We start from the raw sequence: 27,261 nt of genomic DNA, 5'->3' as shown, positions 1-27,261 counted from the left end.
AAAACTTCTCCATCTGGGCCCTGGATGCAAACAGATCTATTCACTGAGTACCCAATAGTTTTGAGATCTGGGAGAACACACACTGATCCAGTTCCCAATTTTCCTGGATCAGGTGATGTCTGGTTAAGAAATCTGCCATCTGGTTCAGATCTTCTGCCAATCTGAAAAGGAAATGGCATATTTACATAAGGGCGCTTGACCTGGTGCCCCCTTGGTGGTTTATATACACCACAACATGGAATTGTTTCATAATTTTTACCCTTTTCCTGATACTAGTGGAAGGACCTGGGAATGAGCATAAAAGGCCACTTTCAACTCTTACTTCTGGGATTCTAGGGACGACTGTGTTCCACTGACCCTGAAGAATCAAAGGATTTCCATGAGCTCCCCAACCCATGGAACTCGCATCTGTGGTCAGCAAGAATTCCTCCTCTCACCCAAGGGATTCCCTTTTCTAGGTTCAGCCACCATCTTAGGGATCTTTTTTTTTTGAAGGGGACAGAACTATGGGATCCTCCAGCAAGCTGTCTAATCTGTCCCATAGTGCCAGAATCTGTTCATGTAACCTTCTGTTGTGATACTAGGCCTACTGAATGGCTGAAATACAAGAAATAAGAAGGTCCAGAACAGACATTGCTACTCATAGAAACCTCATGGCCCTGTTCCTGACTAGGGCCAATTTTGACTGAGGGAAAAAGGAGAGCTGTCGTAAGCAATCTAAACCAATCCCCAGAAAAGGTGCAAACTTGACTTGGGAACCCTGTGAGATTTTTCTATATTTACTTCCAAGCTCAATTTGGAGAGGATAGCTTCTACCTGGGAAACATGATCCCCGAGGAGCTCCTGTGAATCTGCTACTATCAAGAAGTCATCCAGATAAGGCACTATCACAATGTCCTTTTCTCTTTAATGTGCCTTTACCTCAGCCATTATCTTTGTAAATGCTTTGAGAGCCTGAGAGACCAAAACAAAAGGGCTTGAAACTGAAGGTAGAGCAGAGTATTATCATAAAGAGTGGCTCTGAATGTCTGGTGCGTCTGTACAATCTGAAGGTGATAAGTGTATGAATGGCACATGATGCAATTCCGACTTAGGTTTAGGACTGCTGACTGAATAGTTTCTTTCCCGAATTTCATTGTAAACCAGGGAATGATTCAGTAACTTTAGGTTTATTTTTATTCTTTTTAACCAGTAGCTTTAGGTTTATTAGTGTTTTTTTTAACCAGAAACAATGTTGAGTAGAATACTCGGCCCTGTTCTTGTTCCGGAACCTGAGTTAGAACCTCCTTCTGGTGAAGACACTTCACCTCCCCTTCCAAGGCTGCCTGCCTGCCTCTCTGAGTCTATTTTGAAGTCTGTGATCACAAATCTGGACACTGGGAGACCAGAGAAATTTTTTGCAAGCCATTGGGTTTTGTCTGTAATAAAGCAAGGTTTGTAAACACCCCTTCCCATTCCACATAATAATGGGATAACCTGCCCCTCCTGTCATTGTTGGGTAGGCTCCTTTGCTGTATCTGGGGTGGTGAACAAAAACCTTCCTTTTTTCTGACTCCGCCAGTCCTTCCATCTGGTGGAACTTCTCTGGAACCCCTACCGCGAAAGGGCTTTCTGCCGGGGAAGGGAAAAAGGAAGGAATAGCAGGGAATCCCTTTTTCTTATAGGACACGGTGCAACTCCTTACAAACAATAATTCACCTTCACAGGGGATGGCACAGAACTTAGATTTTGAAGATACGTCCCCTTTCCATTCTTTTAACTATAGAGCCCTCCTAGCTGAATTTGAATATGCAGAGGCTCTAGATTACAGCTTCAGAGTATCTGCAGAGGCATCTGAAATTAAATTCACCGCAGCCGCTAGGGTAGGGATAGATGCGAATAGCTGATCCCTAAGACTGTGTCATCATAGTCTGAGAGCTATAATATTTTATTTTTCCTTTGAGTGGTACAAGAGCTTTTTATTTTTTTATTATCAGAATGCTCCACATTTTTAACAATTTTTGGATCACTTTCCCCCCCATTTTCTTAATGTGGTGCACACTTTAGCACCCTAACACAAGTCTTTGAATATTTCTCCCCCCCCCAATTTTTTTTTTTTAAATAGGGGAAAAGGATATATTCAAATTTTTTTTTGCCCCTTAGATCTAGCCACATATGCATGATTTATCATATTCTACAGTGCAGGTGGTACTTATTAAATAACATCTAGATGAAGGCCAGGACCAAGGATACCCAGCACAACATCACACTGCCTTGTCTTCCTCCTATAGTACCATCTCCTCCAAGGTGAAAAAGAAAATGGGATTCATCAGACCAGGCTACCATCTTCCGTTGCTCCAAAGTCCAGTTTTAATGCTCACATTTCCACAGCAGATGCTCTTGAGCACGCCACGCTTTTGAGTCTGTAGTTATTATAGCCAATGTTGACCATTCAGAAGTATGTGGTACAAAAGCTATTCTGTAGGATCAGACCAGACAGGCTATCCACTCCACACAAGTTGCAGATTATCTTTCCTAGTACTACTTTCTGTAAGTATTAACAACTGCATGCATAATGTTAGAGGTTTTTAGAATATGTAAAAGAACGTGTCGCAAATATAAATGTTAATTTAAAGATGCACTCATGAAAGTTCTGTATCCTTAAGAGAAATTCCATGAAAGAACATTTATATAAATTGATTTAATCAAAGTAGAAATCCATATTTACATGTCACTATTCACATAAAAGAGATCCATGAGTTCCACAAATACAATACAAGCCAGCTTATGACAATACATGCTCCAAAACGCCTTGCCGAATAAGCTGTTCACATTTCCATCTGGGCAAGAAATGCTGAAAGATAAATGTATTGTGGCAAACTTTTAGATGTTACATTGTCTGAACATACAGATATGATTTAAGGAGGGGGTCTGACATTAATGGCATGGATAGCACAAAGTCTCATGAGCAGTGTGTGGGGAATCTTAGGATATGCCATCATTTTTAGCTAAACCCACACAAAATAAAAACAAATCTCAGTCTAAAAGAAGGACAATTATAAAAACCTGGGTCTGAACTTATTCACATCTATTTGGAGCAGGAAATCATTTATGACTGGGACACTACATGTACACTTTTTCAGCTTGGTTTTTTGACTTTTTGGCAACAAAAAAGTTGCAACATTTCTGTCTTAAAGGGGGTTATCCAGGAAAAAAAACCTTTTTTTTTTTTATATATCAACTGGCTCCAGAAAGTTAAACAGATTTGTAAATTACTTCTATTAAAAAAAATCTTAATCCTTTCATTAATTATGAGCTTCTGAAGTTAAGGTTGTCCTTTTCTGTCTAAATGCTCTCTGATGACACGTGTCTCGGGAAATGCCCATAGCAAACATCTTCTTAACTGGGTGGTTCCCGAGACACGTGTCATCAGAGAGCACTTAGACAGAAAAGAACAACCGTAATCCTTTCAGTACTTATGAGCTTCTGAAGTTAAGATTTTTTAATAGAAGTAATTTACAAATCTGTTTAACTTTCTGGAGCCAGTTCATATATAAAAAAAAGTTTTTCCCTGAAATACCCCTTTAAGGCCCCCAGTCAAAAGTTACCCAAAGCTGCTGATTTTGGCAGGATTGCCAATCTGAAAATGTGCAGAGGCCTCCTGACTTCTTTGACCAATGATGTTTAGAGATAGAAGGACCTGGCATCTTGGATTTCAGCTGCCCAACCCTTTGGTTTCCATGTGAAATAAGCCACCTCCAAAGCTGTCTGGCATTGGCTTACCTCCCCTCTCCCCATTCAAAACACACAAATGGTCAGCAGGGCCTAGTGTCAATGTGTATGTGGGGAACGGGAGAAATAGCCATCTCCCGAACAACAGTTGGCTAACAGCTAATGAATATTTATTTGCCCCTTTATTCCTAGAAATCTTGTCACACAAAAGTCCCAAGAAAATCTTGGCAGTGTTCAACTCTTTCCGTAAATCCCATATGAAAAGGCATCTCCACGCATGTCCTCTTCCTGCAGATTCCTGTATTCTCCTTGTACTTTCAATGGGATCACTAGATTTCTATATTCCCTACATGAGAGGGCTTCAGATGGAAATATTTCCACTTAATGTAAAGTGCACAATGGGGGGCATTTACTAAGGGGTTTAGTCATTTTTTTCTGACTATTTTTGGCGCAAAATTGTCGCAATTGCGCCTACCCTATAAATTGTGCGACTTTCCCTAGCAAGAGCTAGAAAGTCAAAAAAAAATTTCCCGCTTAATTTACGCAGGTTTTCAGTTTTTACTTGCAGTGGTCAGGAATTTATTAACTGAGACAGTCGCAGTTGCGCAATAAACTGTCGCAACGGCCATAAAAATTGACTAAATTTACTCCAGCTCCAACATGGAGCAGGAAAAGCTACTGCCGCCCGGGCTCCGACATACTTTCTCCCCGCTACCCTCACTGCGCTACCGGGACACTGCAGTGATTTACATCCCCCCCCTCTCACCTGCCAGTGCCACACAACTCCCATCTGTCTGCTGTTGCAAGACTACAAGTCCCAGCATGGCCTTACAGTGAGGACACGCTGGGAGTTGTAGTCTTGTAGCAGCGGGAGCTGAGCGGCACGGGCGGGAGACAAGGAGGGGGGGGGGGGGTAGCGGGGAGGCCGTATGAGGAGCCCGGGCGGGAGACAAGGGGGGTAGCGGGGAGACCGTATGAGGAGCCCGGGCGGGAGACAAGGGGGGTAGCGGGGAGACCGTATGAGGAGCCCGGGCGGGAGACAAGGGGGGTAGCGGGGAGACCGTATGAGGAGCCCGGGCGGCTGCACTGTAATGTCAGCCCGGGCTCCTGCCCTGAGAGCCATAGGCTTTGGCTGTCAGGGCATGCTGGGTGTTGTAGTTTTGCAACAGCTGGAGGGCCACAGTTTGCAGACCACTGGTGTGTGGTCTGTAAACTGTAGTCCTCCAGCTGTTGCAAAACTAAACAGCTGAAGGGGACCGGCGAAGAAGTTCACTTACCCTTCCGAGGCTCCAGCGCGACGATCGCTGTCGGAGATCGTCGCGCGGCAGTGTCGTGCAGCGCTGGATCCTACGGAAGCCGGTAAGTTGCGCAAGCTTCCCAACCAGGGTGCCTCCAAATGTTGCAAGACTACAACTCCCAGCATGCCTGGACACCCTTTGGCTGTCCGGGCATGCTGGGAGTTGTAGTTTTGCAACAGCTGGAGGCACCCTTGTTGGGAAACACTGGCCTAAAACAGTGTTTCCCAACCAGGGTGCCTCCAGATGTTGCAAGACTACAACTCCCAGCATGCCTGGACAGCCATTGGCTGTCCAGGCATGCTGGGAGTTGTAGTTTTGCAACAGCTGGAGGGCCACAGTTTGCAGACCACTGGTTTGTGGTCTGTAAACTGTAGTCCTCCAGCTGTTGCAAAACTAAACAGCTGAAGGGGACCGGCGAAGAAGTTCACTTACCCTTCCGAGGCTCCAGCGACGATCGCTGTCGGAGATCGTCGTGCGGCAGTGTCGTGCAGCGCTGGATCCTACGGAAGCCGGTAAGTTGCGCAGGCTTCCCAACCAGGGTGCCTCCAGTTGTTGCAAGACTACAACTCCCAGCATGCCTGGACAGCCTTTGACTGTCCAGGCATGCTGGGGCTTGTAGTTTTGCAACATCTGGAGGCACCCTGGTTGGGAAATACTGTTTTAGGCCAGTGTTTCCCAACCAGGGTGCCTCCAGATGTTGCAAGACTACAACTCCCAGCATGCCTGGACAGCCTTTGACTGTCCAGGCATGCTGGGGCTTGTAGTTTTGCAACATCTGGAGGCACCCTGGTTGGGAAACACTGGCCTAAAACAGTGTTTCCCAACCAGGGTGCCTCCAGATGTTGCAAAACTACAAGTCCCAGGTTGGGAAACACTGTGCCCGGCCTCCGCCCCACCTTACTGTAAGGGCATGCTGGGAGTTGTAGTCCTGCAGCTGGGGGCAGGGGACAAGCTTGTCACTTGCCCACACATCTCCTGCACCACACAACTACAACTCCCAGCATGTCCTTACTGTAAGGGCATGCTGGCAGTTGTAGTCGTGCGGGGCGGGAGATGTGTGAGCAGGTGATAATAAATGTACTAACCCATTTTTTTTGTTTTCTTCTCATTTCAGATGAGCAGCAGCCAAACCAATTCAGACAGCAGGAAAAAGGAACAGACTATTTTTTCTACTACATGAAGTAAATTTCCCACTTTTGCCTATGTGTGCCAAATTTATTAATGCCGTGCAGCAATTTAGTAAATTTGTCGCACATAGTCAAAAATGAAGTAGAAAAAAACAGGGTAAAAAACAGACTACATAGTAAAAGATTAGTAAATGCCCCCCAATATTTCTATAGACTTTGACTAGTGCATTACAGGAACTTTTTTTTTTTTTCCTAGTCCCAGTCTTAAAGAGAATGTGTCGCCTAGTGGCCAGAATGAAAACTACATGATTTCATTTTTTTGGTATAATATAGATTTTACTCACCTGGCTGTTTTTCTTTAGAAGGATAATTGTGCCATCGTCAATCTCAAATTCACCATAATCTCTCAAACAACGCACCTGAAACAAAAGTGATAACGGACATTTCTGCCAACTGAAATAGCTACACATTGTTTTTTTTAAAGAGGGTTTCTACTCTCAGAAAGCTCCTTCTTGTCTCCTAGTAAATAGTGATGTTAAGCCCTTAAGGACTCAGCGTTTTTTTCCCTTTCGTTTTTTTCTCCTCGCCTTTTCAATTTTGCATCTACAGACCCATATGATGGCTTGTTTTTTTTGCGCCAATTGTACTCTGTAATGACATCAGTAATTTTACCCAAAAATCTATGGCAAAAAAAATAAATAAAATTATATATATTTTTTATTTGTGGGACAAAATTGAAAAAAAATAAAAATAAATAAACACAATTTTGTAACATTTGGGGGCAGTGCATTTCTTGGTAAATATTACATCTTATCTTTATTCTGTAGGTCCATACGATTAAAATGATACCCTCTCTACATATACAGTTTTTCCCTCAACATACGATGGTAATCCGTTCCAAATGGACCATCGTTTGTTGAAACCATCGCATGTTGTGGGATCCGTGCAATGTAAAGTATAGGACAGTGGTCTACAACCTGCGCACCTCCAGATGTTGCAAAACTACAACACCCAGCATGCCCGGACAGCCAACGGTGTGTAGTTTTGCAACATCTGGAGGTCGGCAAGTTGAAGACCAGCTGCCCGGTATGTCGCCGTCCATCGCTGTGCCCCCGACGCTCCGGCAAGGCCTCTGTGCGCTCCGTCGCCGTCATCACGTTGTTACGCACGCCGGCATGCGCAGCGACGCGATGACGACGATGGAGAACGCCAACGATGCAGGGGATCCCGAAGAGGACGCGCCGAAGCCCCGAGGACAAGTAAGGCTGGGTTCACATCACGTTTTCGCCATACTGTTTTCAATCCGTTTTTCTAAAGAAAACCGTATGGCAAAAAACGGATGGAACAGTATGGAAAAAAGGAAACCGTATGCGTTTTTAAACAGTATACTGTTTTTAAAAGTGCATACAGTTCCGTCAGTTTTTATAGAAAACCGGAGTCAAAACCGTGGTTGACCACGATTTTGTCTCCGGTTCAAAAACCATACTTGCAATCGCACACGTTTATTTTTTTTTTTAACATGGACGTCAATGGGAAACGCACATTTATACGGTTCCATATATGTATACGTTTTTACTTTGCACATGCGCATTTGAATCCTAAAGTCCCCACCCAAGACCCCTCCCATTAAAAATGGACAATTTTCCAAAACGTATGTTTTTTTTTTTTTTTTTATAAAACTAACGGAACTGTATGCACTTTTAAAAACAGTATACTGTTTAAAAACGCATACGGTTTACTTTTTTCCATACTGTTCCATACGTTTTTTTTTTGCCATATGGTTTTCTTTAGAAAAACGGATGGAAAACAGTATGGCAAAAACGTGATGTGAACCCAGCCTAAGAGACATCACCGGAGCTCACGGGGCACCGTAAACAGCTATCCGGTGGCAGCTGAAGAAGTCTGCGCTGCCGGATAGCAGTTTATGCGATGGCCCCGACATAAAAAAGCATCGTATGTTGATGCTGCCTTCAACATGCGATGGCCTCTGAGAGGCCATCGCATGTTGAAATTATCGTATGTCGGGGCCATCGTAGGTCGGGGGATCACTGTATGTTTGATTTTGTTTTACTTCTCGTAAAAATCATAACTACATGCACGAAAATTAATACGTTTAAAATTGTCATCTTCTGACCCTTATAACTTTTTATTTTTCCGCACATGGGTTGGTGTGAGGGCACATTTTTTGCGCAGGGATCTGAAGTTTTTATCGGTACCATTTTGTTTTGACGGCACTTATTGACCACTTTTTATAAATTTTTTAATGGTATAAAAAGTAACTAAAAATACGCTATTCTGGACTTAGGATTTATTTAATTTTTTTTTACCTGTACGCCATTGACCGTGCGGTTTAATTAACAATATTTTATACATATGTTTATATTTATTTTTATATAATGAAGAAAAGGAATAAAGTCGAGCAACTCACCGTAATAAGAGAATCAGCGTCTTGAAGCCGCCATGGATAGCCGGGATTGTGCGGGACGCTCAGAGGCTACAAACTGGTAGTTCGTGCCTACTGTTTTTTTTATTGCAATGTTATAGCCCCCAGGGAAATATTACACGAAATACCTTGATTGAAGACACTGATTAATGCTATGCCATAGCATAGCATTGATCAGCGTTATCAGCGCTACACTGCTCCTGCCTGGATCTCAGGCACAAAGCAGTGAATCTGCGATCGAACAACGAGGCGGCAGGTAGGGTCCCTCCTCGTGTCCTCACAGCTGATCGGGACACCGCAGTTTCACCGCGGCTGTCTCGATCAGCCTGACAGAAATGTTTTTTTTAACTTTAGATGCGGTGATCAACTTTGATCACCGTGATCGGTGATGTCAGGTATTAGCCACGGGTCCCGGCTATCGTTAGCCGCGTGACCACGTGTTATAGTACGGGAGCAGGCGAAGGGTACGCCTTGCGTCCTTTAGAGGTTAACACATTTACAAAAAATAAAAATGAGTTGCAAACACCCCCCAAAAAACAAAACATGTTTGCTTTATTCCAAATATAGCTCTAGGGCACAGGTTGTATGTGTTATTGCAGAAAAGCCCTATTAACTTTAGGTGTTGCACTGTTTTTAGTCAAAAAAAAAAAAATTTTTTTTTTTTTAAATCATGGCTTATTAAAAAGACCACTAGGGGTCCACAAACCATACAGAACATAATCCTGTCCGGCAGTACAGGAGAATAGAAGTATTTTTTTCTATACCGTGGAAGCAAAGACTGATTTATGAAAAGGAATATGGAAGATGAAGTGCAGCTGACATTTGCCTTTACCTCAATGTACAGGCTTTTTGGAGGCTTCATGTCTTGCGTAATGTCTAATCCTTCGTCACCTCCCAGAGACCTCATGTATGTGGCCAAGGATTTTTTGTACTGATTAAACCAGTCGGTCTATGAAGAGAACAAAAATAATGAAAACTTTGACAAGCAGAAGTTGGGGTGAACTTACATGTCTAAGGGTGCATGCACACTACGTTTCTTAAGATACGGGACCGTATACGGTTGGGGAGAGGGGGGGCGGGGTAACCACATGCTGCCATATGCGGTCCCGTATCTAATGTATTTCAATGAGCGACCGGAGTGAAACGTTGCCTCCGGTTGGCTCCGTTTTGCCCCGTATACGGTTTCCCGACCTAACCCAAAAACGCTGTTGACTACTTTTTAGGTCCGGTCGGGAAACCGTATACGGGCCAAAATGGAGCCGACCAGAGGCAACGTTTCACTCCGGTCACTGAAATACATTAGATACGGGACCGCATATGGCAGCGTGCAGTTGCCCCGCCCCCCACTTTCCGCCCCCTTCTCCCCAGCCGTATACGGTCCCGTATCTTAAACGTAGTGTGCATGCACCCTAACACAGCTGCAAGTGGAGCCATATATTTAGTACCAAACACCAAACTGGATACTTAACATTTCAGCGATAAAGATGGATGCAAGGTAATGCACGCTACATCAGTATGATTAATAAAAAAATCAACCTAACCATTTCTATAAAACAATCAAAAGCAAAAATAGCAACCTGTTCCTTAATGGAGACAGTGCCACCTAAATAAAGTATTTACATACATAATATGTGTTAAATATAAGACAATGCGCTTGTTTAATACATAACAGCTTCATATTTTGACAACAGGGTAGATTATACCAACCATAGAAGTAGTTAAGTATTATGTAATCTAAGGCGGGAAAAGATCAGGGAAAAGTCAGTGCTGAAACCTGCTGTACATGAGCAAATAACCCACATCGTCACCAACCGGCGATTTCATGTTTATACAGGGCTGCCAACTATCCTGACAAGATGTTGAGAAAAAGATATATCAGTCATGTGTCCCTTTTAGTCCATGTTCACACATCAGAATTTCCGTGCCAGATTCCGCATTGGAAACCAGCACGGAGATTCCACTGCAGCAGAGTCCCACTGAATGTTTCCGGCACGGAAATCAGATTTCCACATCTGCACAAAGAACGAACATGTTCATTCTTTGTACAGAGACAGCACGAAACACATAGCTGTCTATGAGACAGTGCATTCTTGTGCGGTCCTAGCACTGGCTTGTTATCCCGGCGACCGCAGTGTCCGGAACGTCTGCACACATTCCGGTATGTGAACATAGCCTTACTCCCGGTAAAGATAAGCTGCGGCCACATGTCTCTAATAAACCTTCACCCCATTAAAATAAACATGCATGCCATCCTGAAGGTTAATGGTGGAGTCAACAGTGGTCTGCCACATCTCCTGGCTTTATCTGGTGTAGAGAATTCATGTGTTGATGGTAGAAGATAGTAAAAACCATGGAGCACACCTCTTCTGCAGACATATGGAACCTCAAAGCGTTGGGCAGCACACTGCCATACTCCCATCGAAGGGCACGAATACGCAGCATACGGTCATACCTGGAAAGAGTCACAAAACACATCTATTGGCTATAGGAAACTTTATGACATCACCGCTGCTGTTCTCTGCTGGGTCCCGCTGCTAGTAAACAGCAGCGGTGACATCACTAAGCTCCACCCATGCTCTAAGTCAGGCCCGGAGCTGAAGATACCAAAGAGGATTGCCGGAGAACCAAAACACGGAACGGGTAAATATAATGGTCATCAGTATCACCAGCACTACCTGTCTGTACTGAGAGGTTAGTGCAGGTGACACTGATGACAGATTTCCTTTAGGAGCATGCATTTTTTTTTCTCCCAACCAATGTTACTTTCTGAATGGATCAGCTTCACTTTGGGAAGTTGGGGAAAAAATAAATTATCTTTACACAAATTGCTGCTATGGCTCAGTGGACAAGGTCCAAATACCTTCAGATACCTTTTTCCTTTAAAGACTTAGCAGGCCCAGCATTTTATCTCAAGCAATGATCGGTTTTATTTGTTCCATTATTTCAGCATCCTAACAAATAAGTCACAGAATCCTTTACGTAGTAATGATTTGTTGGTGGCAGACCCTTCCTTACATTGAACTGTACTGAACTGTTTCATTGAATAACTTGATTTGATTTCCTATGGCATATTTGCTGATTTTTACCCAGAGCAATTTAGAAGTAATAGCTATTAGTCTCTAGGCTATAAATGTTTATAAGGAGAACAGATCCCATGGCAAGGTTACCCATGATTCATGACAAGTCACATTAGGCATTTTTCTTCAAATGTCCAAATAAAGGAAGTTTCAGATGAAAGGGAAGAATACAGTTCATTCAAGGAGAACTGCAGCGTAAATTTTTTTAAGCTTCCCTGTGCCAGAGCTGCAAAAAAAAAAAAAAAATAAAATAAAAATAAAAAAAATAACTCCCCTTCCTACATTACCCGTTAGAGATGAGCGAACTTACGGTAAATTCGATTAGTCACGAACTTCTCGGCTCGGCAGTTGATGTCTTATCCTGCATAAATTAGTTTTAGGTGCTCCGGTGGGCTGGAAAAGGTGGATACAGTCCTAGGAAAGAGTCTCCTCGGACTGTATCCACCTTTTCCAGCCCACGGGAGCACCTGAAAGCTGAACTCATTTATGCAGGATAAGTCATTAACTTCCGAGCCGAGAAGCTCGTGACGAATCGAATTTACTGTAAGTTCGCTCATCTCTATTCCCCGTTGCGGAGATATCGGCAACCTGTTCTCTCGGTGCTGCTGGCTTCTTAGGCTTAAAACGTCACAGTGCAGGCAGCATGTTGCCGGCCGCAGCGATGTCCCGCCTCGGTCGGTAATAGGCTGAACGCACTGTCATGTAAGGAGTCCTGACAGCAGGGAGAAGGTGGGGCCCAGGCTCCTTACATGCGCTCAGCCTATCACCAACCGAGGTGGGACATCGCTGCGGCTGGCGATACACTGCCTGCACTGTGATGTATGGGGCCTAAGAAGCCAGCAGCCCCGGAGGAATAGGACGCCGATATCTCTGCAATGGGGGAATGTAGGAAGGTGAGTTCAAGTTTTTTTTCATGTTTTTGTGGCCCAGGGACAGGGGGACTTAAAAAATTTACACCGCAGTTCTCCTTTAAAAATATCTTTGTACTTTATTTTTGAAAAACTTCCAGTCTGCTACCTGATTGTTGGGAGGGGTTGGGGACCAACCACCAGGCCCCCCATGATCTACAGAACGGGTAGCCAAGTCTCCTGTGAGAATAGTTATCCCCTATCCTCTGGATGGACGGCAAGTTTGGGAAAACTTGCACACTACACTGTTTCCAGAAGCCATATTCATTGCTAGTACGGCTAAAACATAAGCTGCTGGATCCCAACTGAAACAAAAAAACCTGTCATTATGGTTGTACTGTTGACCGCTGTACGTTATATTGGTGCTCCTAGCTACTTTTTGGTGTACACCTAACTTTCATGCACAACTTCTGTGTAAACATTATAGTTTTAGTGCAGTAGTACATCTATATGAATGCAGAGATTATAAGCCATTTCTGCTATCCCACTCATGTCCTGACACAAACTCCTTCAGTTAGGACATACATGTAGTCATCTACCTACCTGCCAACCACTGTATCCTTGCAAGAATGGAATGCCTTTTAAGGGTAGGGTCACACATGTCATATTTTGTAGCGTATTTTCTGCAGCTGATTTTGCTACCCATTAACTTCAATGCATAGGAAAATAAGCAGCAGCAAATATGCTGCAAAATATGGCATGTGGAACCCTACCCTAATAGTCATTTATCATACTATTAGATTTGTGATTTTTTTATTCCCAACTACAGCTAATATTTCATACACAATTTTTATTTTTACCAATTCCAATAATCCTCAAAACTTACAGATAGGCAACAATGCATCGTCTATTTCGCAGAAGACAGCAATGGCGAAATTTAATTGTTGGTATCAATTCACTGCGGCTTTCTGTCTTCGCTTCATTCCTGTAGCAAAAATAAAATAGCTTGAACTGTCCAATTCAACATTTAAACAGTATTTGTATTATAAGCCCCAGGAAAACAGCTCACAATTGCTAAGGATTTGTAATATCTTTTTTTTACATATTTATAAATTTAGTTTCTGATGTTTTACATTTTAAAAGATTTATAAAAAAAAAAAAAAAAAAGTTTATTTGCTCTTTTGACATCTCTGTGCAACATGTCAAAAGTTTAAAGGGGTACACCGGTGAACTAAACCCATAGCCCATCATTTCCCTCTCACTAGGCTATGTATTTGTCCAAATATCATAGCTATATAGAGCAGTTACCCTCGTTCAGCTTTTACTTACATGCAGGGAGTGAGAGAAATATGTAATTCTCAAATCCACCTTGTCTCCTCAGTAAGAGCTAGTCCCCTCCCTTCAAGACAACACCAGGTGATCTCTGTCTGGTCTAGAGCTCTGGCTGTACAGCCACACCACCTCCTCCTTTCCCTCACTTCCCCGTGTGCCATGAGAGAAGCTCAGTGAAGATTCTCAGTCTCCTCGGCCCTGCCCTTTGTCTACATAGATCTAATCACTGACTGCTACCATTCAGACTACAGTATGCTTTATTGCTGGGGGAAAGGATAGTTTAAAAGATATGTAGTGTGTGAGGCTGACTGTTTACAACACAGCATGCACACAGATAGTAAAAGTGAAAGCAATTGGCTGTCAGCCATAACACAGAGTTGCACTGACTTCTGGGAGTTGTAGTCTGTGCTGAAAACAAGGAAAAAAAGAGTGACCCTCAACTGAGGTGTTTATGTGTTTAAACTACATTGGTTTCCTGGATATTAGACCATTGTATAAATCTGCAAAAACAAAAAGCGTAAAAAAAGGAGATAGAGATATATATATATATATATATATATATATATATATATATATATATATATATCTCTCTCTATCAAAAAGTATACTTTATTGACATAAATGCAAAAAAATGACAAACATTTAATATCATTTAAAAGACAGACATATTGTATATGTCTAGTATCCAAAATTGCCGAGAGATGATCGGGGGCTCCACATACATACATACATACATATATATATACATATATACACACACACACCAGTGCTGAGGTTAAAAAAACAATGTATATAATATATAACAGCTACCCACCACAGACAAGAAAAAGAATCTACTGCCAGCATATTACATAAGAGTATTATTGCAGTGAGATCAAGCAGATACGCTAAGATCTCAAAGGGCAGATACTGAGTAGAAGAGAGATGTAGCTTTAAATACATTAACCAAACCAGGACTGGAAATATATAGCATAATACATTTTCATCTCCCACTTGGTAAAGTATTATGCTATATATTTCCAGTCCTGGTTTGGTTAATGTATTTAAAGCTACATCTCTCTTCCACTCAGTATCTGCCCTTTGAGATCTTAGCGTATCTGCTTGATCTCACTGCAATAATACTCTTATGTAATATGCTGGCAGTAGATTCTTTTTCTTGTCTGTGGTGAGTAGCTGTTATATATTATATACATTTTTTTTTTTAACCTCAGCACTGAGATAGATATATAGATATATAGATATATATATATATATAGATATATATATGTGGAGCCCCCGATCATCTCTCAGCAATTTTGGATACTAGACATATACAATATGATATTAAATGATTTTAAATGTTTGTCATTTTTTTGTATTTATGTCAATAAAGTATACTTTTTGAAATATATATATATATATATATATATATATATATATATATATATATATCTCTATCTATCTCCTTTTTTTTTACGCTTTTTGTTTTTGCGAATTGAACATTGTTTGGCGTAGGACTAACAGTTTGGGAAATGTTGGGTATACCATTGTATAAAGCTAACCTGTACACATAAACACAGCAAAATCAACATGCAAGTGAAAATATGCAGCTATACTGCTTGTCTGGTGTATGCAAAACAACATTAATGTCTGTACTTACACGTCTGCTTGATTCTGCTCATACAAAGCTTTCATCTCCTCCAGAACCTGTCTGATTCCATCCTCCTGAAAAGACATAAGAAGAGGGTAAAGGGCATCTGTCAGCTCCATACAGGGAGAGAGCTGCAAGTCCTGGCCGACAGGTGCTAGGGGGATAAGAGTTACCAAAAAAGTTTGGCTGAAGAGCCCGAACTGCTGCAGAACGCCTGCTGGGATCTGCAGCTCTGTACACGGTAAGGAGTTGACAGATTCTCTTCAACTGTTTTTCACAAACAAGTGTCTTTAAAAAGGTTATCCAGCCTTATAAAATGGGAGAGTGCTTGTGAGTGCTGCAGCTTCTTCAATATTCTCTATACTTTTAGTAGTGACAGTACAAGGTACTGCAGCTTTTGTGCCAACAAATGATGTCAGGGTAGAGAATGACTGGGAAAGTTGCTCAATCCTTTTATTCAATGAGGTATAAGCCTCAGTGAGGCGTGTCTGGCAGCAGCTTACCCCTCCTTTCTTGGTTTTAAACACATGAACCCTCAGTTGAACCAAGCATGCCTGTGTCTATAGGGATCAGGAGAGAAAGTGCTCATTCAGCCGACACGTATCATATGTGTATGGACACCTCAAGCCGTTCAAACTGAGAATTGTGCAGCAGCAGCAGCAGCAACAAAAACACCATAAAGAAAAAGGAGAACTGGACCCGTTACGTGGAAGCTTTGCTTTGTGCTCCGCCCTATTAAGTGTCTGGCTCTTTTTTTGTATTTAACAACCCAAAAAATGGGTTGAAGCACAATGGACTCCACTGGGTCCCAACAGACCCCACTGACTTGAATGGGGTCCATTGGAGATCCGGTAGTTTGCCGGAGGAAAAAAAAAAAAAATAGTGCATGCACTATTTTGTTTTCTCCCCTAAAATCTACAGAATTGCCGACAGAGCTCCACATAGCAGAGTCCGACACCAATGTGAAAGAGGCCTAACATAACAGAATTTACTAGAATTCCCTTTTCTCCTGCAACCCATAATGCTGCTAAAAAAAACATCATAGACAATATTGCATTTTCCGCTAGGAGATTTCACAGCAGCAGAGTCCCACTGATTTCAAAAGGATTCTGCTGCGATGTTCACGTAGAAGAATTTCCGCCACGGAAACATCTGGCATGGAAATTCTAAATTCGTGCCTGCATAAAGAATAGACATGTCTGCGGACTCCGCATGGAAGTGCATTGCCGTCTACAAGACTGCGCATTTCAGAGCGGTCTTAGCGGCACCGGTGTCGGTTGAATGTCCGCACAGTGAGGACATTAACCGGTGTGAACGTAGCCTTAGGCCGGGTTCACATGGCAGAATGTCCGCACGGACTTTCTGCAAACTGCAAGCTAAGACCACTCGGAAAAGTGCTGTGTCAATAGACGGCAATGCACTTCCATGTGGAGTCCGCAGAAACATAGAACATGTTTTTGCAGATGCCGGAATAAGGATTTCCGCTACAGAAACATGCCATCTGTACAGTGCAGCGGAATTCCTTTGAAATCAATGGGACTCTGCTGCTGAATTTCTGAGCGGGGGGTGGGGGGGGGGTTAGGGTGTATCGGGGTCCCAGCGACACGCGTTATCTATAACTTATCCCCGATCCTTAGGATAGGGGATAAGTTATATACCACTACAGTTTTCCGGAATGTGCGGAACATATGCCTGGAAACATGGAATCCACAGGAACATTGAACCAGTGTTTCTGCAGAAACAGGGTGTGGGATGACTGCGGCAGAAACATCTGCTGGGGAAATTCCACCGTGTACAAAGTGCAGCAGAACTCTATTGAAATCAATGGGACTCCGCTGCAGCGGAATTTCCGAGCAGAATATTTCCACAGAAATCCACTTTGTGAATATAACCTTATCAGGGAAAAAAAAAAATACATTTATAGAAAGAGATGCCTCTAACTGTTGCAAAACTACAATCCCCAGCATGCCCGGACAGCCGAAGGCTGTCCGGGCATGCTGGGGGTTGTAGTTTTGCAAAAGCTGAATGCCTTAGAGCCCATATGAGGGAGTTCCCAGCTATAGGAGAACTACAAGTCTCAGCATAACCATCTGATAGGAGAGGACACCGGGTCTCGCTGACTCACGTTAAAGGCGGGCAGTTGTCCGTCGGATGCCCGCTGCAGCTCCCGGATCAGCTCTACGGCTTTCTCACAGAACATCTCGGTTCCCGTACGAGCCCGCGGCTGGTTAAATTACGCGCCACATCCAGCTACACTGCGCAGCCGCAGACTGCACCTCTGAGCCCCGTCAGACCTGTTTGTTTCTGGCAAGCCTCTCCAGATCGTCCGGCTGAATAACCATGTACTGTTTCCTTGTCTTGTCACAAAGAATATTATATTATACAGCACAGTTTTCTTATTCAGCGGCTTTTAATTTAGCAACCTTTGTACACTTTGCCCTCAACAAATATGGCTGCTCGTAATTCCCCCAAAAAAAGCCGGGGGTAGACCGAAACTGTCAGGGACGCGCCAAGTATCACCTGGCCAATAAGGGAGGGTTCTCGCCCACGGGTACTGGCTACGGTACCCGAGGAGGGACAATCTTTATGGAAGCTTTATGAGCGCTCTGGAAGAAGTCATGCGTATCTGGTGGCCGCGGAGCCGCAGGTGAGTGGTCAGTGTGCACACTGCATGGGTAGGTGCGGCAGCTGACAGCGGAGCACAATGACGTCATCAGGGGGGCTGTGGATGTAGAGTGATTGTAGCTGTAGTATACTGGGGCATGGCTTTATCTTGCATCTGTTTAAAAGGATTTATAAGGGTGCATTCACACCACGTTTTTGCAATACAGTTCCCGTATCAGGTTTTTGATGAAAAACGGATACCTCAAAACCTGACTAAACTGTATCAAAACGTGTGTACAAATTTCAACCCGTATACAGTTAAAAACCGTATACAGTTTGAAAAATGATGTCCGGTAGAGATGAGCGAACTTACAGTAAATTCGATTCGTCACGAACTTCTCGGCTCGGCAGTTGATGACTTTTCCTGCATAAATTAGTTCAGCTTTCAGGTGCTCCGGTGGGCTGGAAAATGTGGATACAGTCCTAGGAAAGTCTCCTCGGACTGTATCCACCTTTTCCAGCCTACCGGAGCACCGGAAAGCTGAACTAATTTATGCAGGATAAGGCATCAACTGCCGAGCTGAGAAGTTCGTGACGAATCGAATTTACTGTAAGTTCGCTCATCTCTAATGTCCGGTTGCATCCGTTTTGTAAGAAAGAAATGTATACATTTTTAACTTTTCACTCCATTTTGAATAAAGTTTCACTTGTTTGATTGAAATTCCCCCCAAAAAAAAAACTGTGCAAAGTCAAAAAACATATGGTGAAAACCGGATGGAACCGTACGCACATACGGTTCTGTATGGTTCCCATTGACTCCCATATAAAAAAAATAAAATAAAAATTAAAAAAACCCTATACGGTTTTTCACCCGGACCAAAAAACGTGGTAGACTACGGTTTTGGGTACGGGGAAAAAAACTGGCAAAACTGACACAACCTGATGCATCTTTTGGCATACGATTTTCAATGGAGAGTCAATGCATACGGTTTTCAATACGGTTCCGTACGGTTTTCACATAGAAAACGTATATAGGAACTGTATTACAAAAACGTGTTGTGAATGCTATGGGAGAAGTGTGCGGATGGCTGCATAATGGTGGGCACTTTGCAACTGGCAGTGTTAGGGTGCATGCACACCATGTTTTTGCAGTACAGTTCCCGTATCAGGTTTTTAATGAAAAACAAATTCCTCAAAACCTGACTAAACCCGTATGCGGTTTCCTGACCGGACCTAAAACCGTAGTATACTACAGTTTTAGGTCCGGTCCAAAACCGGATACCGGTCAAAACTGAGCCGACCGGAGTCACCGTCTGACTCCGGTCGGCTCATTAAAGTAAATGGAGTCACAGGCTGATCCGGCTGGGGGAGGGGAAAACCAGGCGCTCCCGTACCCCAGCTGGATCTGGCACCCGTATGTAAAAAACATGGCGTGCATGCAGCCTAATACAGTTTTTCACCCGGACCAAAAAACGTGGTAGACTACGCTTTGGATACGGGTAAAAAAAACGGACAAAACCGTATAGGATGCAAAACGGACTAAACCAGATGATGCGTTTGATGTACAGTTTACAATGTTAAGTCAATGCGTACGGTTTTCTATATGGTTTTTAACGTGAAACTGTATACGGGAACTGTATAGCAAAAACGTGGTGTGCATGCACCTGATGGGGGCACTGCACGGCTGGCTGCATGATAGCGGGGGACTGCTCAGTTGGCTGTGTTATAGGGGGCACTGCATGGCTGGCTGCATAATAGTGGGGGACTGCTCAGTTTGCTGTGTTGCAGTATGAGGGAGGCACTGCACCTCTGGCTATGTTAATAGGGGGCACTGTGGCTGGCTTGCAGTATGAGGGGGGCACTGCACCTCTGGCTATGTTAATAGGGGGCACTGTGGCTGGCTTGCAGTATGAGGGGGGCACTGCACCTCTGGCTATGTTAATAGGGGGCACTGTGGCTGGCTTGCAGTATGAGGGGGGCACTGCACCTCTGGCTATGTTAATAGGGGGCACTGTGGCTGGCTTGCAGTATGAGGGGGCACTGCACCTCTGGCTATGTTAATAGGGGGCACTGTGGCTGGCTTGCAGTATGAGGGAGGCACTGCACCTCTGGCTATGTTAATAGGGGGCACTGTGGCTGGCTTGCAGTATGAGGGAGGCACTGCACCTCTGGCTATGTTAATAGGGGGCACTGTGGCTGGCTTGCAGTATGAGGGAGGCACTGCACCTCTGGCTATGTTAATAGGGGGCACTGTGGCTGGCTTGCAGTATGAGGGGGGCACTGCACCTCTGGCTATGTTAATAGGGGGCACTGTGGCTGGCTTGCAGTATGAGGGGGCACTGCACCTCTGGCTATGTTAATAGGGGGCACTGTGGCTGGCTTGCAGTATGAGGGGGCACTGCACCTCTGGCTATGTTAATAGGGGGCACTGTGGCTGGCTTGCAGTATGAGGGGGCACTGCACCTCTGGCTATGTTAATAGGGGGCACTGTGGCTGGCTTGCAGTATGAGGGGGGCACTGCACCTCTGGCTATGTTAATAGGGGGCACTGTGGCTGGCTTGCAGTATGAGGGGGGCACTGCACCTCTGGCTATGTTAATAGGGGGCACTGTGGCTGGCTTGCAGTATGAGGGGGCACTGCACCTCTGGCTATGTTAATAGGGGGCACTGTGGCTGGCTTGCAGTATGAGGGGGCACTGCACCTCTGGCTATGTTAATAGGGGGCACTGTGGCTGGCTTGCAGTATGAGGGGGCACTGCACCTCTGGCTATGTTAATAGGGGGCACTGTGGCTGGCTTGCAGTATGAGGGGGGCACTGCACCTCTGGCTATGTTAAAGGGGTAGTCCAGTGGTGAAAAACTTATCCCCTATCCTAAGGATAGGGGATAAGTTTGAGATTGCGGGGGTCTGACTGCTGGAGCCCCCTGCGATCTCTCTGTACGGGGGCCAGGCTCTCCGGCCAGATAGTGGGTGTCGACCCCAGCACGAAGCGGCGGCCGACACGCCCCCTCAATACATCTGTATGGCAGAGCCGGAGATTGCTGAAGGCAGCGCTTCGGCTCTGCCATAGAGTTGTATTGAGGGGGCGTGTCGGCCGCCGCTTCATGCGGTGGTCAACACGCCCCCTTCCCGCGGGCTGTCGGGGCTCCGTACAGGAGATCGCAGGGGGCGCCAGCGTTCGGACCCCCTGCGATCTGCAACTTATCCCCTATCCTTAGGATAGGGGATAAGTTGTTCACCACTGGGTCACCACTGGACTACTCCTTTAATAGGGGGCACTGTGGCTGGCTGCATAAGGAGGGGCACTGCACGGCTGGTTATTGGGGCACTTCAGGAGTTTTATTATCAGTGATTTAATCCAGACATCCCTGGTACTGTGTTATGCCTAGTGCAGACCCTGGCCTGGTATTCTGCTGTGAACCCTATTCTATGCTCCACCCACAGACCTCAGCGATTTGCAGTAAAAAACACGAATGTATTTAATTGTCTGGTATTGGATCAGCTTGTATTTGCAATATTTGTTTTGAAAGGAAGATGGCGGTAGAGTAGAGCTTATCATCTGAATACTACTGGTGGTGTGCCGCAGTAAGGCTTGGTTCATTTCTAGATCAGTTATAAATAATCTGGGATGCGTTGGATTTTAAGAGCAAGTCCTCTTTTCTCTTGGGCCATCTTGGATTCATAGCGATCTGTTTAGGTTATAGGATTCTATTGCTTCACATACGGCTTGTTTTTACACTTTACTTTGGTACTTTCAGAGGAAAGATCTCTTCCTCAAAGCTTAACAATAGAAATAACTTTTTCCAGAGTGCTTCCAATAAACTTGCTTCCCAAAAAGTGCACCAATTAGTAAAAGTGTTCTCTATATTTGTGCCCCCCCCACCCAAAAAAATAAATAAAATAAAAATCATTCTTGTCAACTTAGTTTTGTTGAAGGCCTTTTCCGGCCTGCCTCAAGTGAATGCATTGTTGTCATTGCGTGACTTGCACTGTAGATCTGCCCTCTACAGGTCTAAGTTGGTCTGTGGCAGACAGGGAGCTATGGGTTCCAGTGCCCTTCTGCCATCTTCACATCCTCAGCTACATACAATTTATTGTGCCCATTATCTGTAGATTCAGGGAATTAGGCAAAAAATACAAGGTCTATGAGAGACATTTTTCATTGTGTCTTTTGTGTTGTGAATTTTTTTTTTATAATTAAAGGAGAAATGCAGCGCAAAAGTTTTATCTCCTCCTGTGACCGGCTGCAAAAACGAATAAAATAAACATTAACTCACCTTCCTCCATTCCCCGTTGTGCCGCTATAGCTCTTCGGTCCTCCGGTCCGGTCTTCATCCATGTGCACGGACCATCACACTGCAGTCAGTCTACCACCAGCCGCAGTGATGTCCCTCCTGGGCCGGTGATAGGCTGAGCGCAGTGTCATGTAAGGAGCTCTGGCCCCGCCTTCTCCCTGCTGACCGGGCTCCTTACATGACAGTGCAGTCAGGCTAGCACCGGCTGAGGCAGGACATCCCTGCGGCCGGCGATACACTAACTGCAGTCTGACGATCCGAACCTAAGAAGCAGGGAGCCGAGCAGCGCCAGAGGAACGAAACGCTGATATCGGGGGAACATAGGAAGGTGAGTTAAAGTTTTTTTTTTTTTTATTATTATTTTTGCAGCCTGGGCACAGGAGGAGTTGAAAGTTTTGCACCGCAATTCTCCTTTAAAACTTTGGTTTTGCTTTCCTGGGACCTATTTATCATAATGGCCTATGGATAAGCAAAACAAAAACAAAAAAGGTGTGAAATATGCAATTTTTTTTTTTTTTTAAATAAAATGCTGTCCAAAAGCAATTTTGTACGCCAAGACATGTCTGGTGTAGATTTGCATTGTTTTTGAGGGGTTTGCAACTTTTATGCGACAGTCGCACTTGATAAGTTTGTTTCTACTGCCAAGTGAAATTCCTAAATCACCTCCTGAATATTCATACAAATGTATGCTTAGGTGTAGTGCTGGGTGGTATACCGGTTCATACTGAATACCGAAATTTTTGTGCTGCACGATATGAATTTTAACCCATACCGCAAGACCGGTTTGGCCCCTCCCCCTCGGGAATGAATTATCAGCCCAGCGCTGCGCTGTCCCCACATTGGGGAACTAATCCCATGTGACCCGCAAGCTCTCTATCCCCATAAGGGTACTACTCACATGTCACCCGCAAGTGCTGCCATTCACGTCTTGTTTGTTGCGCCCGCCGGCGCTGACACTCTATACCAGTGGTCTCCAACCTGTGGACCTCCAGATGTTGCAAAACTACAACTCCCAGCATGCCAGGACAGCCGTTGGCTGTCCGGGCATGCTGGGAGTTGTAGTTTTGCAACATCTGGAGGTCCGCAGGTTGGAGACCACTGCTCTATACTGTACACTATGCCCGGGCTGCAAAAAATAAACAAAATAAACTTTTAACTCACCTCCCGTTAGTCCGGTACCGGCCTTATGCTCTTCCTGAGGAAGGGAACGCCGGACAGCTGTCAGCCTATCACCGGCCGCAGCGATGTTCCGCCTCGGCCGGTGATAGGCTGAGCCTACTGTCATGTAAGAAGCCGGCTTCTTACATGACAGTGGGCTCAGTCTATCACCTGCCGAGGCGGAACATTGCTGCGGCCGGTGATAGGCTGACGGCTGTCCGACATTCCCGTCCCCAGGAAGAGCGTGAGGCCGACGTAGGTCCGTTAAAGTTTATTTTGTTTACCTTTTTGCAGCCCGGGCATAGAGATACAGCGTACAGTATAGAGTGTCAGCGCCGGCGGCCGCAACAAACAGGACGAGGAGGGCAGCGCTTGCGGGTGATATGTGAGTATTTACCCCGATGGGGATGTGGGCTGATAATTAATATGGGGGTGGGGGGGGGGTGTCGGGCTAGGAAATACTCTTATATACCATGGAACCGCCAAAAGTAAAAAAAAAAAATACTGTGATACACACACATTTGGTCATACCGCCCAGCCCTACTTAGGTGCACCTGCGCCAATCAATGCGCCAAACTAAGAAATAAAATGATAAATATTGCTCCACTTTAACCAGTATTATCAGTGGCTTCCAATTGATCACCTGCCATTTACATTGGAACCTTTTTTGATGTAGCTAAGCTATAAATCTGGTAACAGATGAGATACACATCTAATGTGATGACATATAATGCATGACAGCAATGTTCCCCTGGGGCCCATCTGGTGCACGTACAGCTACTGTCCAGAGGTCCATTAAACAGATAGCAGGATAACTAAATGTAAAAGATGAAGTCATTGACTGATACATGCAAGGTAAAAGTGCAGATGGATGACTAAAGACACTGGGGCTGAATCAAGCCTGATCCTCTTCTCACCAAATAGATTTTCTGACATAAAAGTATAAGATTGTTCTATAAAACCAGACATGTTGAAGTTTTATGAAATTATAGTTACATCAGCTGCTGTATGCCCCACATGAAGTTCTTTTCTGTTTAAATTTATTATCTGTTTGACCACAGTGCTCTCTGCTGACACCACTGTCTGTCTCAGGAACTGTCCGGAGCAGGAGAGGTTTGCTATTGGGAATTGCTCCTACTCTGGACAGTTCCTGAAATGGACAGAGGTGTCAGCAGAGAGCACTGTGGTCAGACAGAAAATAAATTTAAAAAGAAAAGAACTTCCTGTGGAGCATAAAGCAGCTGATAAGTACGGGAAGAGTTAAGATTTTGAAATAGAAGTAATTTACAAATCTGTTTAATTTTCTGGCACCAGTTGCTAAAAAATAAATAAAAAAAATAAAAATTATCACCGGAGTTCCCCTTTAATCCTTTCAGAACTTATCAGCTGCTGTATGCTTCAGGTGAAGTTGTGTAGCTCTTTCCAGTCTAACCACAGTGCTCTCTGCTGACACCTCTGTCCATGTCAGGAACTGTCCAGATTAGACTTAAATGCCCATAGCAAACCTCTCCTGCTCTGGACAGTTCCTGACATGGACAGAGGTGTCAGCAGAGAGCACTGTGGTCATATTGGAAAGAACTACACAGCTTTCTTTTGTAGTATACAGCAGCTGATAAGTACTGAAAAGCTTAGGACTTTTTATATAGAAGTAATTTACAAATCTATGTAATTTATGGCACCAGTTGATTTGAATTTTTTTTTCCACTAGTGTACCCCTTTAAGGTGTATAATTTTAAATATAGATTTCCTAAAGGGCACCATCCATCACATGTGCAGAACAGTCTTTGCGTATTGGTATGCTCCCAGCTATTCATGAGACACAAAGCAGAAGATCAAATGTTTTCTTTGCTGTAGTGTGAGTGGTGGTATATGATTGAATGTTGAAGGCAACACTTCAGAAAAGTTCTGATTGGTTGGGGTACAAACACTTAGACTCAGATCAGTCACTAGAATGAGCCCAGAGAACTCCCGTCCAGCCCAAACCACAATTTTAAAGGGGTACTCCGACCCTAGACAACTTATCCCCTATCCAAAAGATAGGGGATAAAATGTCTGATTGCATCAGGTTTTCCCAGGTTGCAGTGCAGCAGAGACATTACATCACTAGTCAGGTGTTCAAAGGGAACCTGTCTGCTTCAATGGGTGGAGAGACCACTGGGTGGGGGATCATTCTTCACAGCCCTGCAGGGAATTGTAGCTCATGTGTGCTGCAAAGGGTGGGGTGACAGATGTGTGACAAATTGACCTCACACTTACAAACAAGGAATCCTGGGACTTGGGGGGAGGGCACAAAAAGAAAGCAGCAGTGTCTGGCAGGTAAGTACTGAAGTCACCTTATGGTGGATAACCTCTTTAAATTTCACCTCACATTTTTTTTGGAGCATAAGTTATGGGAAAATGAAAGGTGTTATTACGTAGTGTAATTGATCCCACATACAAGCCCTCGTATGGGTGTGTAGATGGAAAAAAAAAAAAAAAAAGGAAGTAAATAAGACTGCTTCCCAATGCTGTTCTGACACGGCAGTGTGACGGGCATCAGGGGAGCCGGGGAGAATAACGAAAAAAAAAATTACTAAGAGAGCTGTCTTATTCTTCCGCTATTCCAGTCAAAAAGCAATGGCGCCCAGCAGTCCACATAATAGTAAATGGGAGCAGCCAGGACCCATTGTTGCCTGTTGCTCCCAGTCATCAGAACGGTTGTTAAAGTCACACACACACAAAATTTTTACGACGGGGAGCTACGGCAGTGTGAAAGGAGCCTAATGGCTATTAAAGGGCAACAAGGAAATAACAAAAGGACACATATTGGTTCAAGGGGTTATCTACCATAAGATGATTTTAGTACTTAACCTGCCAGACACTGCTAGTTCCTTTTTGTGAAATGGCTATTTTCTGTTGACGTTCCCTCCCCCCAACTACATGTCCCAGGATTCCTTGTTTGTAAGTGTGAGGTCACATTTCTCCCTCCCACACATCAGCCAACCCACTCTTTGCAGAACAACTGAGCTACAATTCTCTTCAGAGCTGTGGAGAATGATTCTCCCCCCCCCCCCCCCCCCCTCACAGCGGTCGCTTCACCCATTGAAGCAGACAGGTTCCTTTGAACACCAATGATGTAATGTCTTGGGCTGCACTGCAACCTGGGAAAGCCTGAGACAACCCTCATTTTGTATGTTGAAAAAAAATAAACTTTGGGGCATAGATCACATAACAATTGAGAGACCAGCTATTAAACACAGATACAGACACAATATTATGAACTATACTAATTTTACAGCCTCTGTAGCACAGTCGTATAGAAAATTAATCCCAGAATACCCCAAAATAAATGGACCACAAAATAAAGGTAATGTCAGTTTTACTGTAAAGTGCACTAAGTTAAAATTAAATACCTCTAAATTTTTTCAAATATTTTTTTTTCAGATGCCCCCAACAAATACATTTTTTTTAGATTTTGCATACATTTTGTGGTTGAATGAAAAGTGTCATTAGTACAATTGGTTGCACAAAAGATAAGCCCTCATATGGGTCTGTGGATGAGGAAATGAAAGGTATATCTCAAAAATGGGGAGGAAAAACAAACATACCAAAAGGAAAATTGGCTTTGTCCTCAAGGCCCAAATGGGCTGTGTCCTTAAAGGGGTACTCCGGTGAAAAAGTTTTTTTTTTTTTAATCAACTGGTGCCAGAAAGTTAAACAGATTTGTAAATGACTTCTATTTAAAAATCTTAATCCTTCC

At 44.1% G+C, this 27,261-nt stretch overlaps 2 protein-coding genes across 4 annotated transcripts in view; one reads left to right on the top strand and one right to left on the bottom strand.

The window, feature by feature from the left end:
- Positions 1-2,226: 2,226 nt before the first annotated feature.
- GINS1 (GINS complex subunit 1) overlaps positions 2,227-27,261 on the bottom strand; it is a 65,701-nt gene continuing 40,666 nt past the window's right edge. The window contains exons 1-7 of one of the 3 annotated variants that reach the window (XM_056567550.1): positions 17,592-17,727; positions 15,476-15,540; positions 13,391-13,489; positions 10,941-11,031; positions 9,412-9,528; positions 6,481-6,555; positions 2,230-2,833 (exon numbers count right to left, since the gene is read on the bottom strand). In XM_056567550.1, coding sequence (XP_056423525.1) covers positions 2,765-2,833; positions 6,481-6,555; positions 9,412-9,528; positions 10,941-11,031; positions 13,391-13,489; positions 15,476-15,540; positions 17,592-17,666 — 591 coding nt within the window. In that variant the 5' untranslated portion in view covers positions 17,667-17,727 and the 3' untranslated portion in view covers positions 2,230-2,764. Of the gene's footprint in view, positions 2,834-6,480; positions 6,556-9,411; positions 9,529-10,940; positions 11,032-13,390; positions 13,490-15,475; positions 15,541-17,591; positions 17,728-27,261 lie in introns of those variants that run through there. The other 2 variants (XM_056567551.1, XM_056567552.1) reach the window with 2 other exon arrangements.
- Positions 17,974-27,261, top strand: part of ABHD12 (abhydrolase domain containing 12, lysophospholipase) — a 117,266-nt gene continuing 107,978 nt past the window's right edge. The window contains exon 1 of the mRNA XM_056567549.1: positions 17,974-18,113. Within this exon, the coding sequence (XP_056423524.1) occupies positions 18,064-18,113 (50 nt within the window). The 5' untranslated portion in view covers positions 17,974-18,063. The remainder of the gene's footprint in view (positions 18,114-27,261) is intronic.

The sequence above is a fragment of the Hyla sarda genome, chromosome 3 (genome assembly GCF_029499605.1).
Source record: "Hyla sarda isolate aHylSar1 chromosome 3, aHylSar1.hap1, whole genome shotgun sequence".
In the NCBI taxonomy this organism is placed as follows: Eukaryota; Metazoa; Chordata; class Amphibia; order Anura; family Hylidae; genus Hyla; species Hyla sarda.
This window is presented reverse-complemented; position numbering and strand designations above follow the sequence as displayed.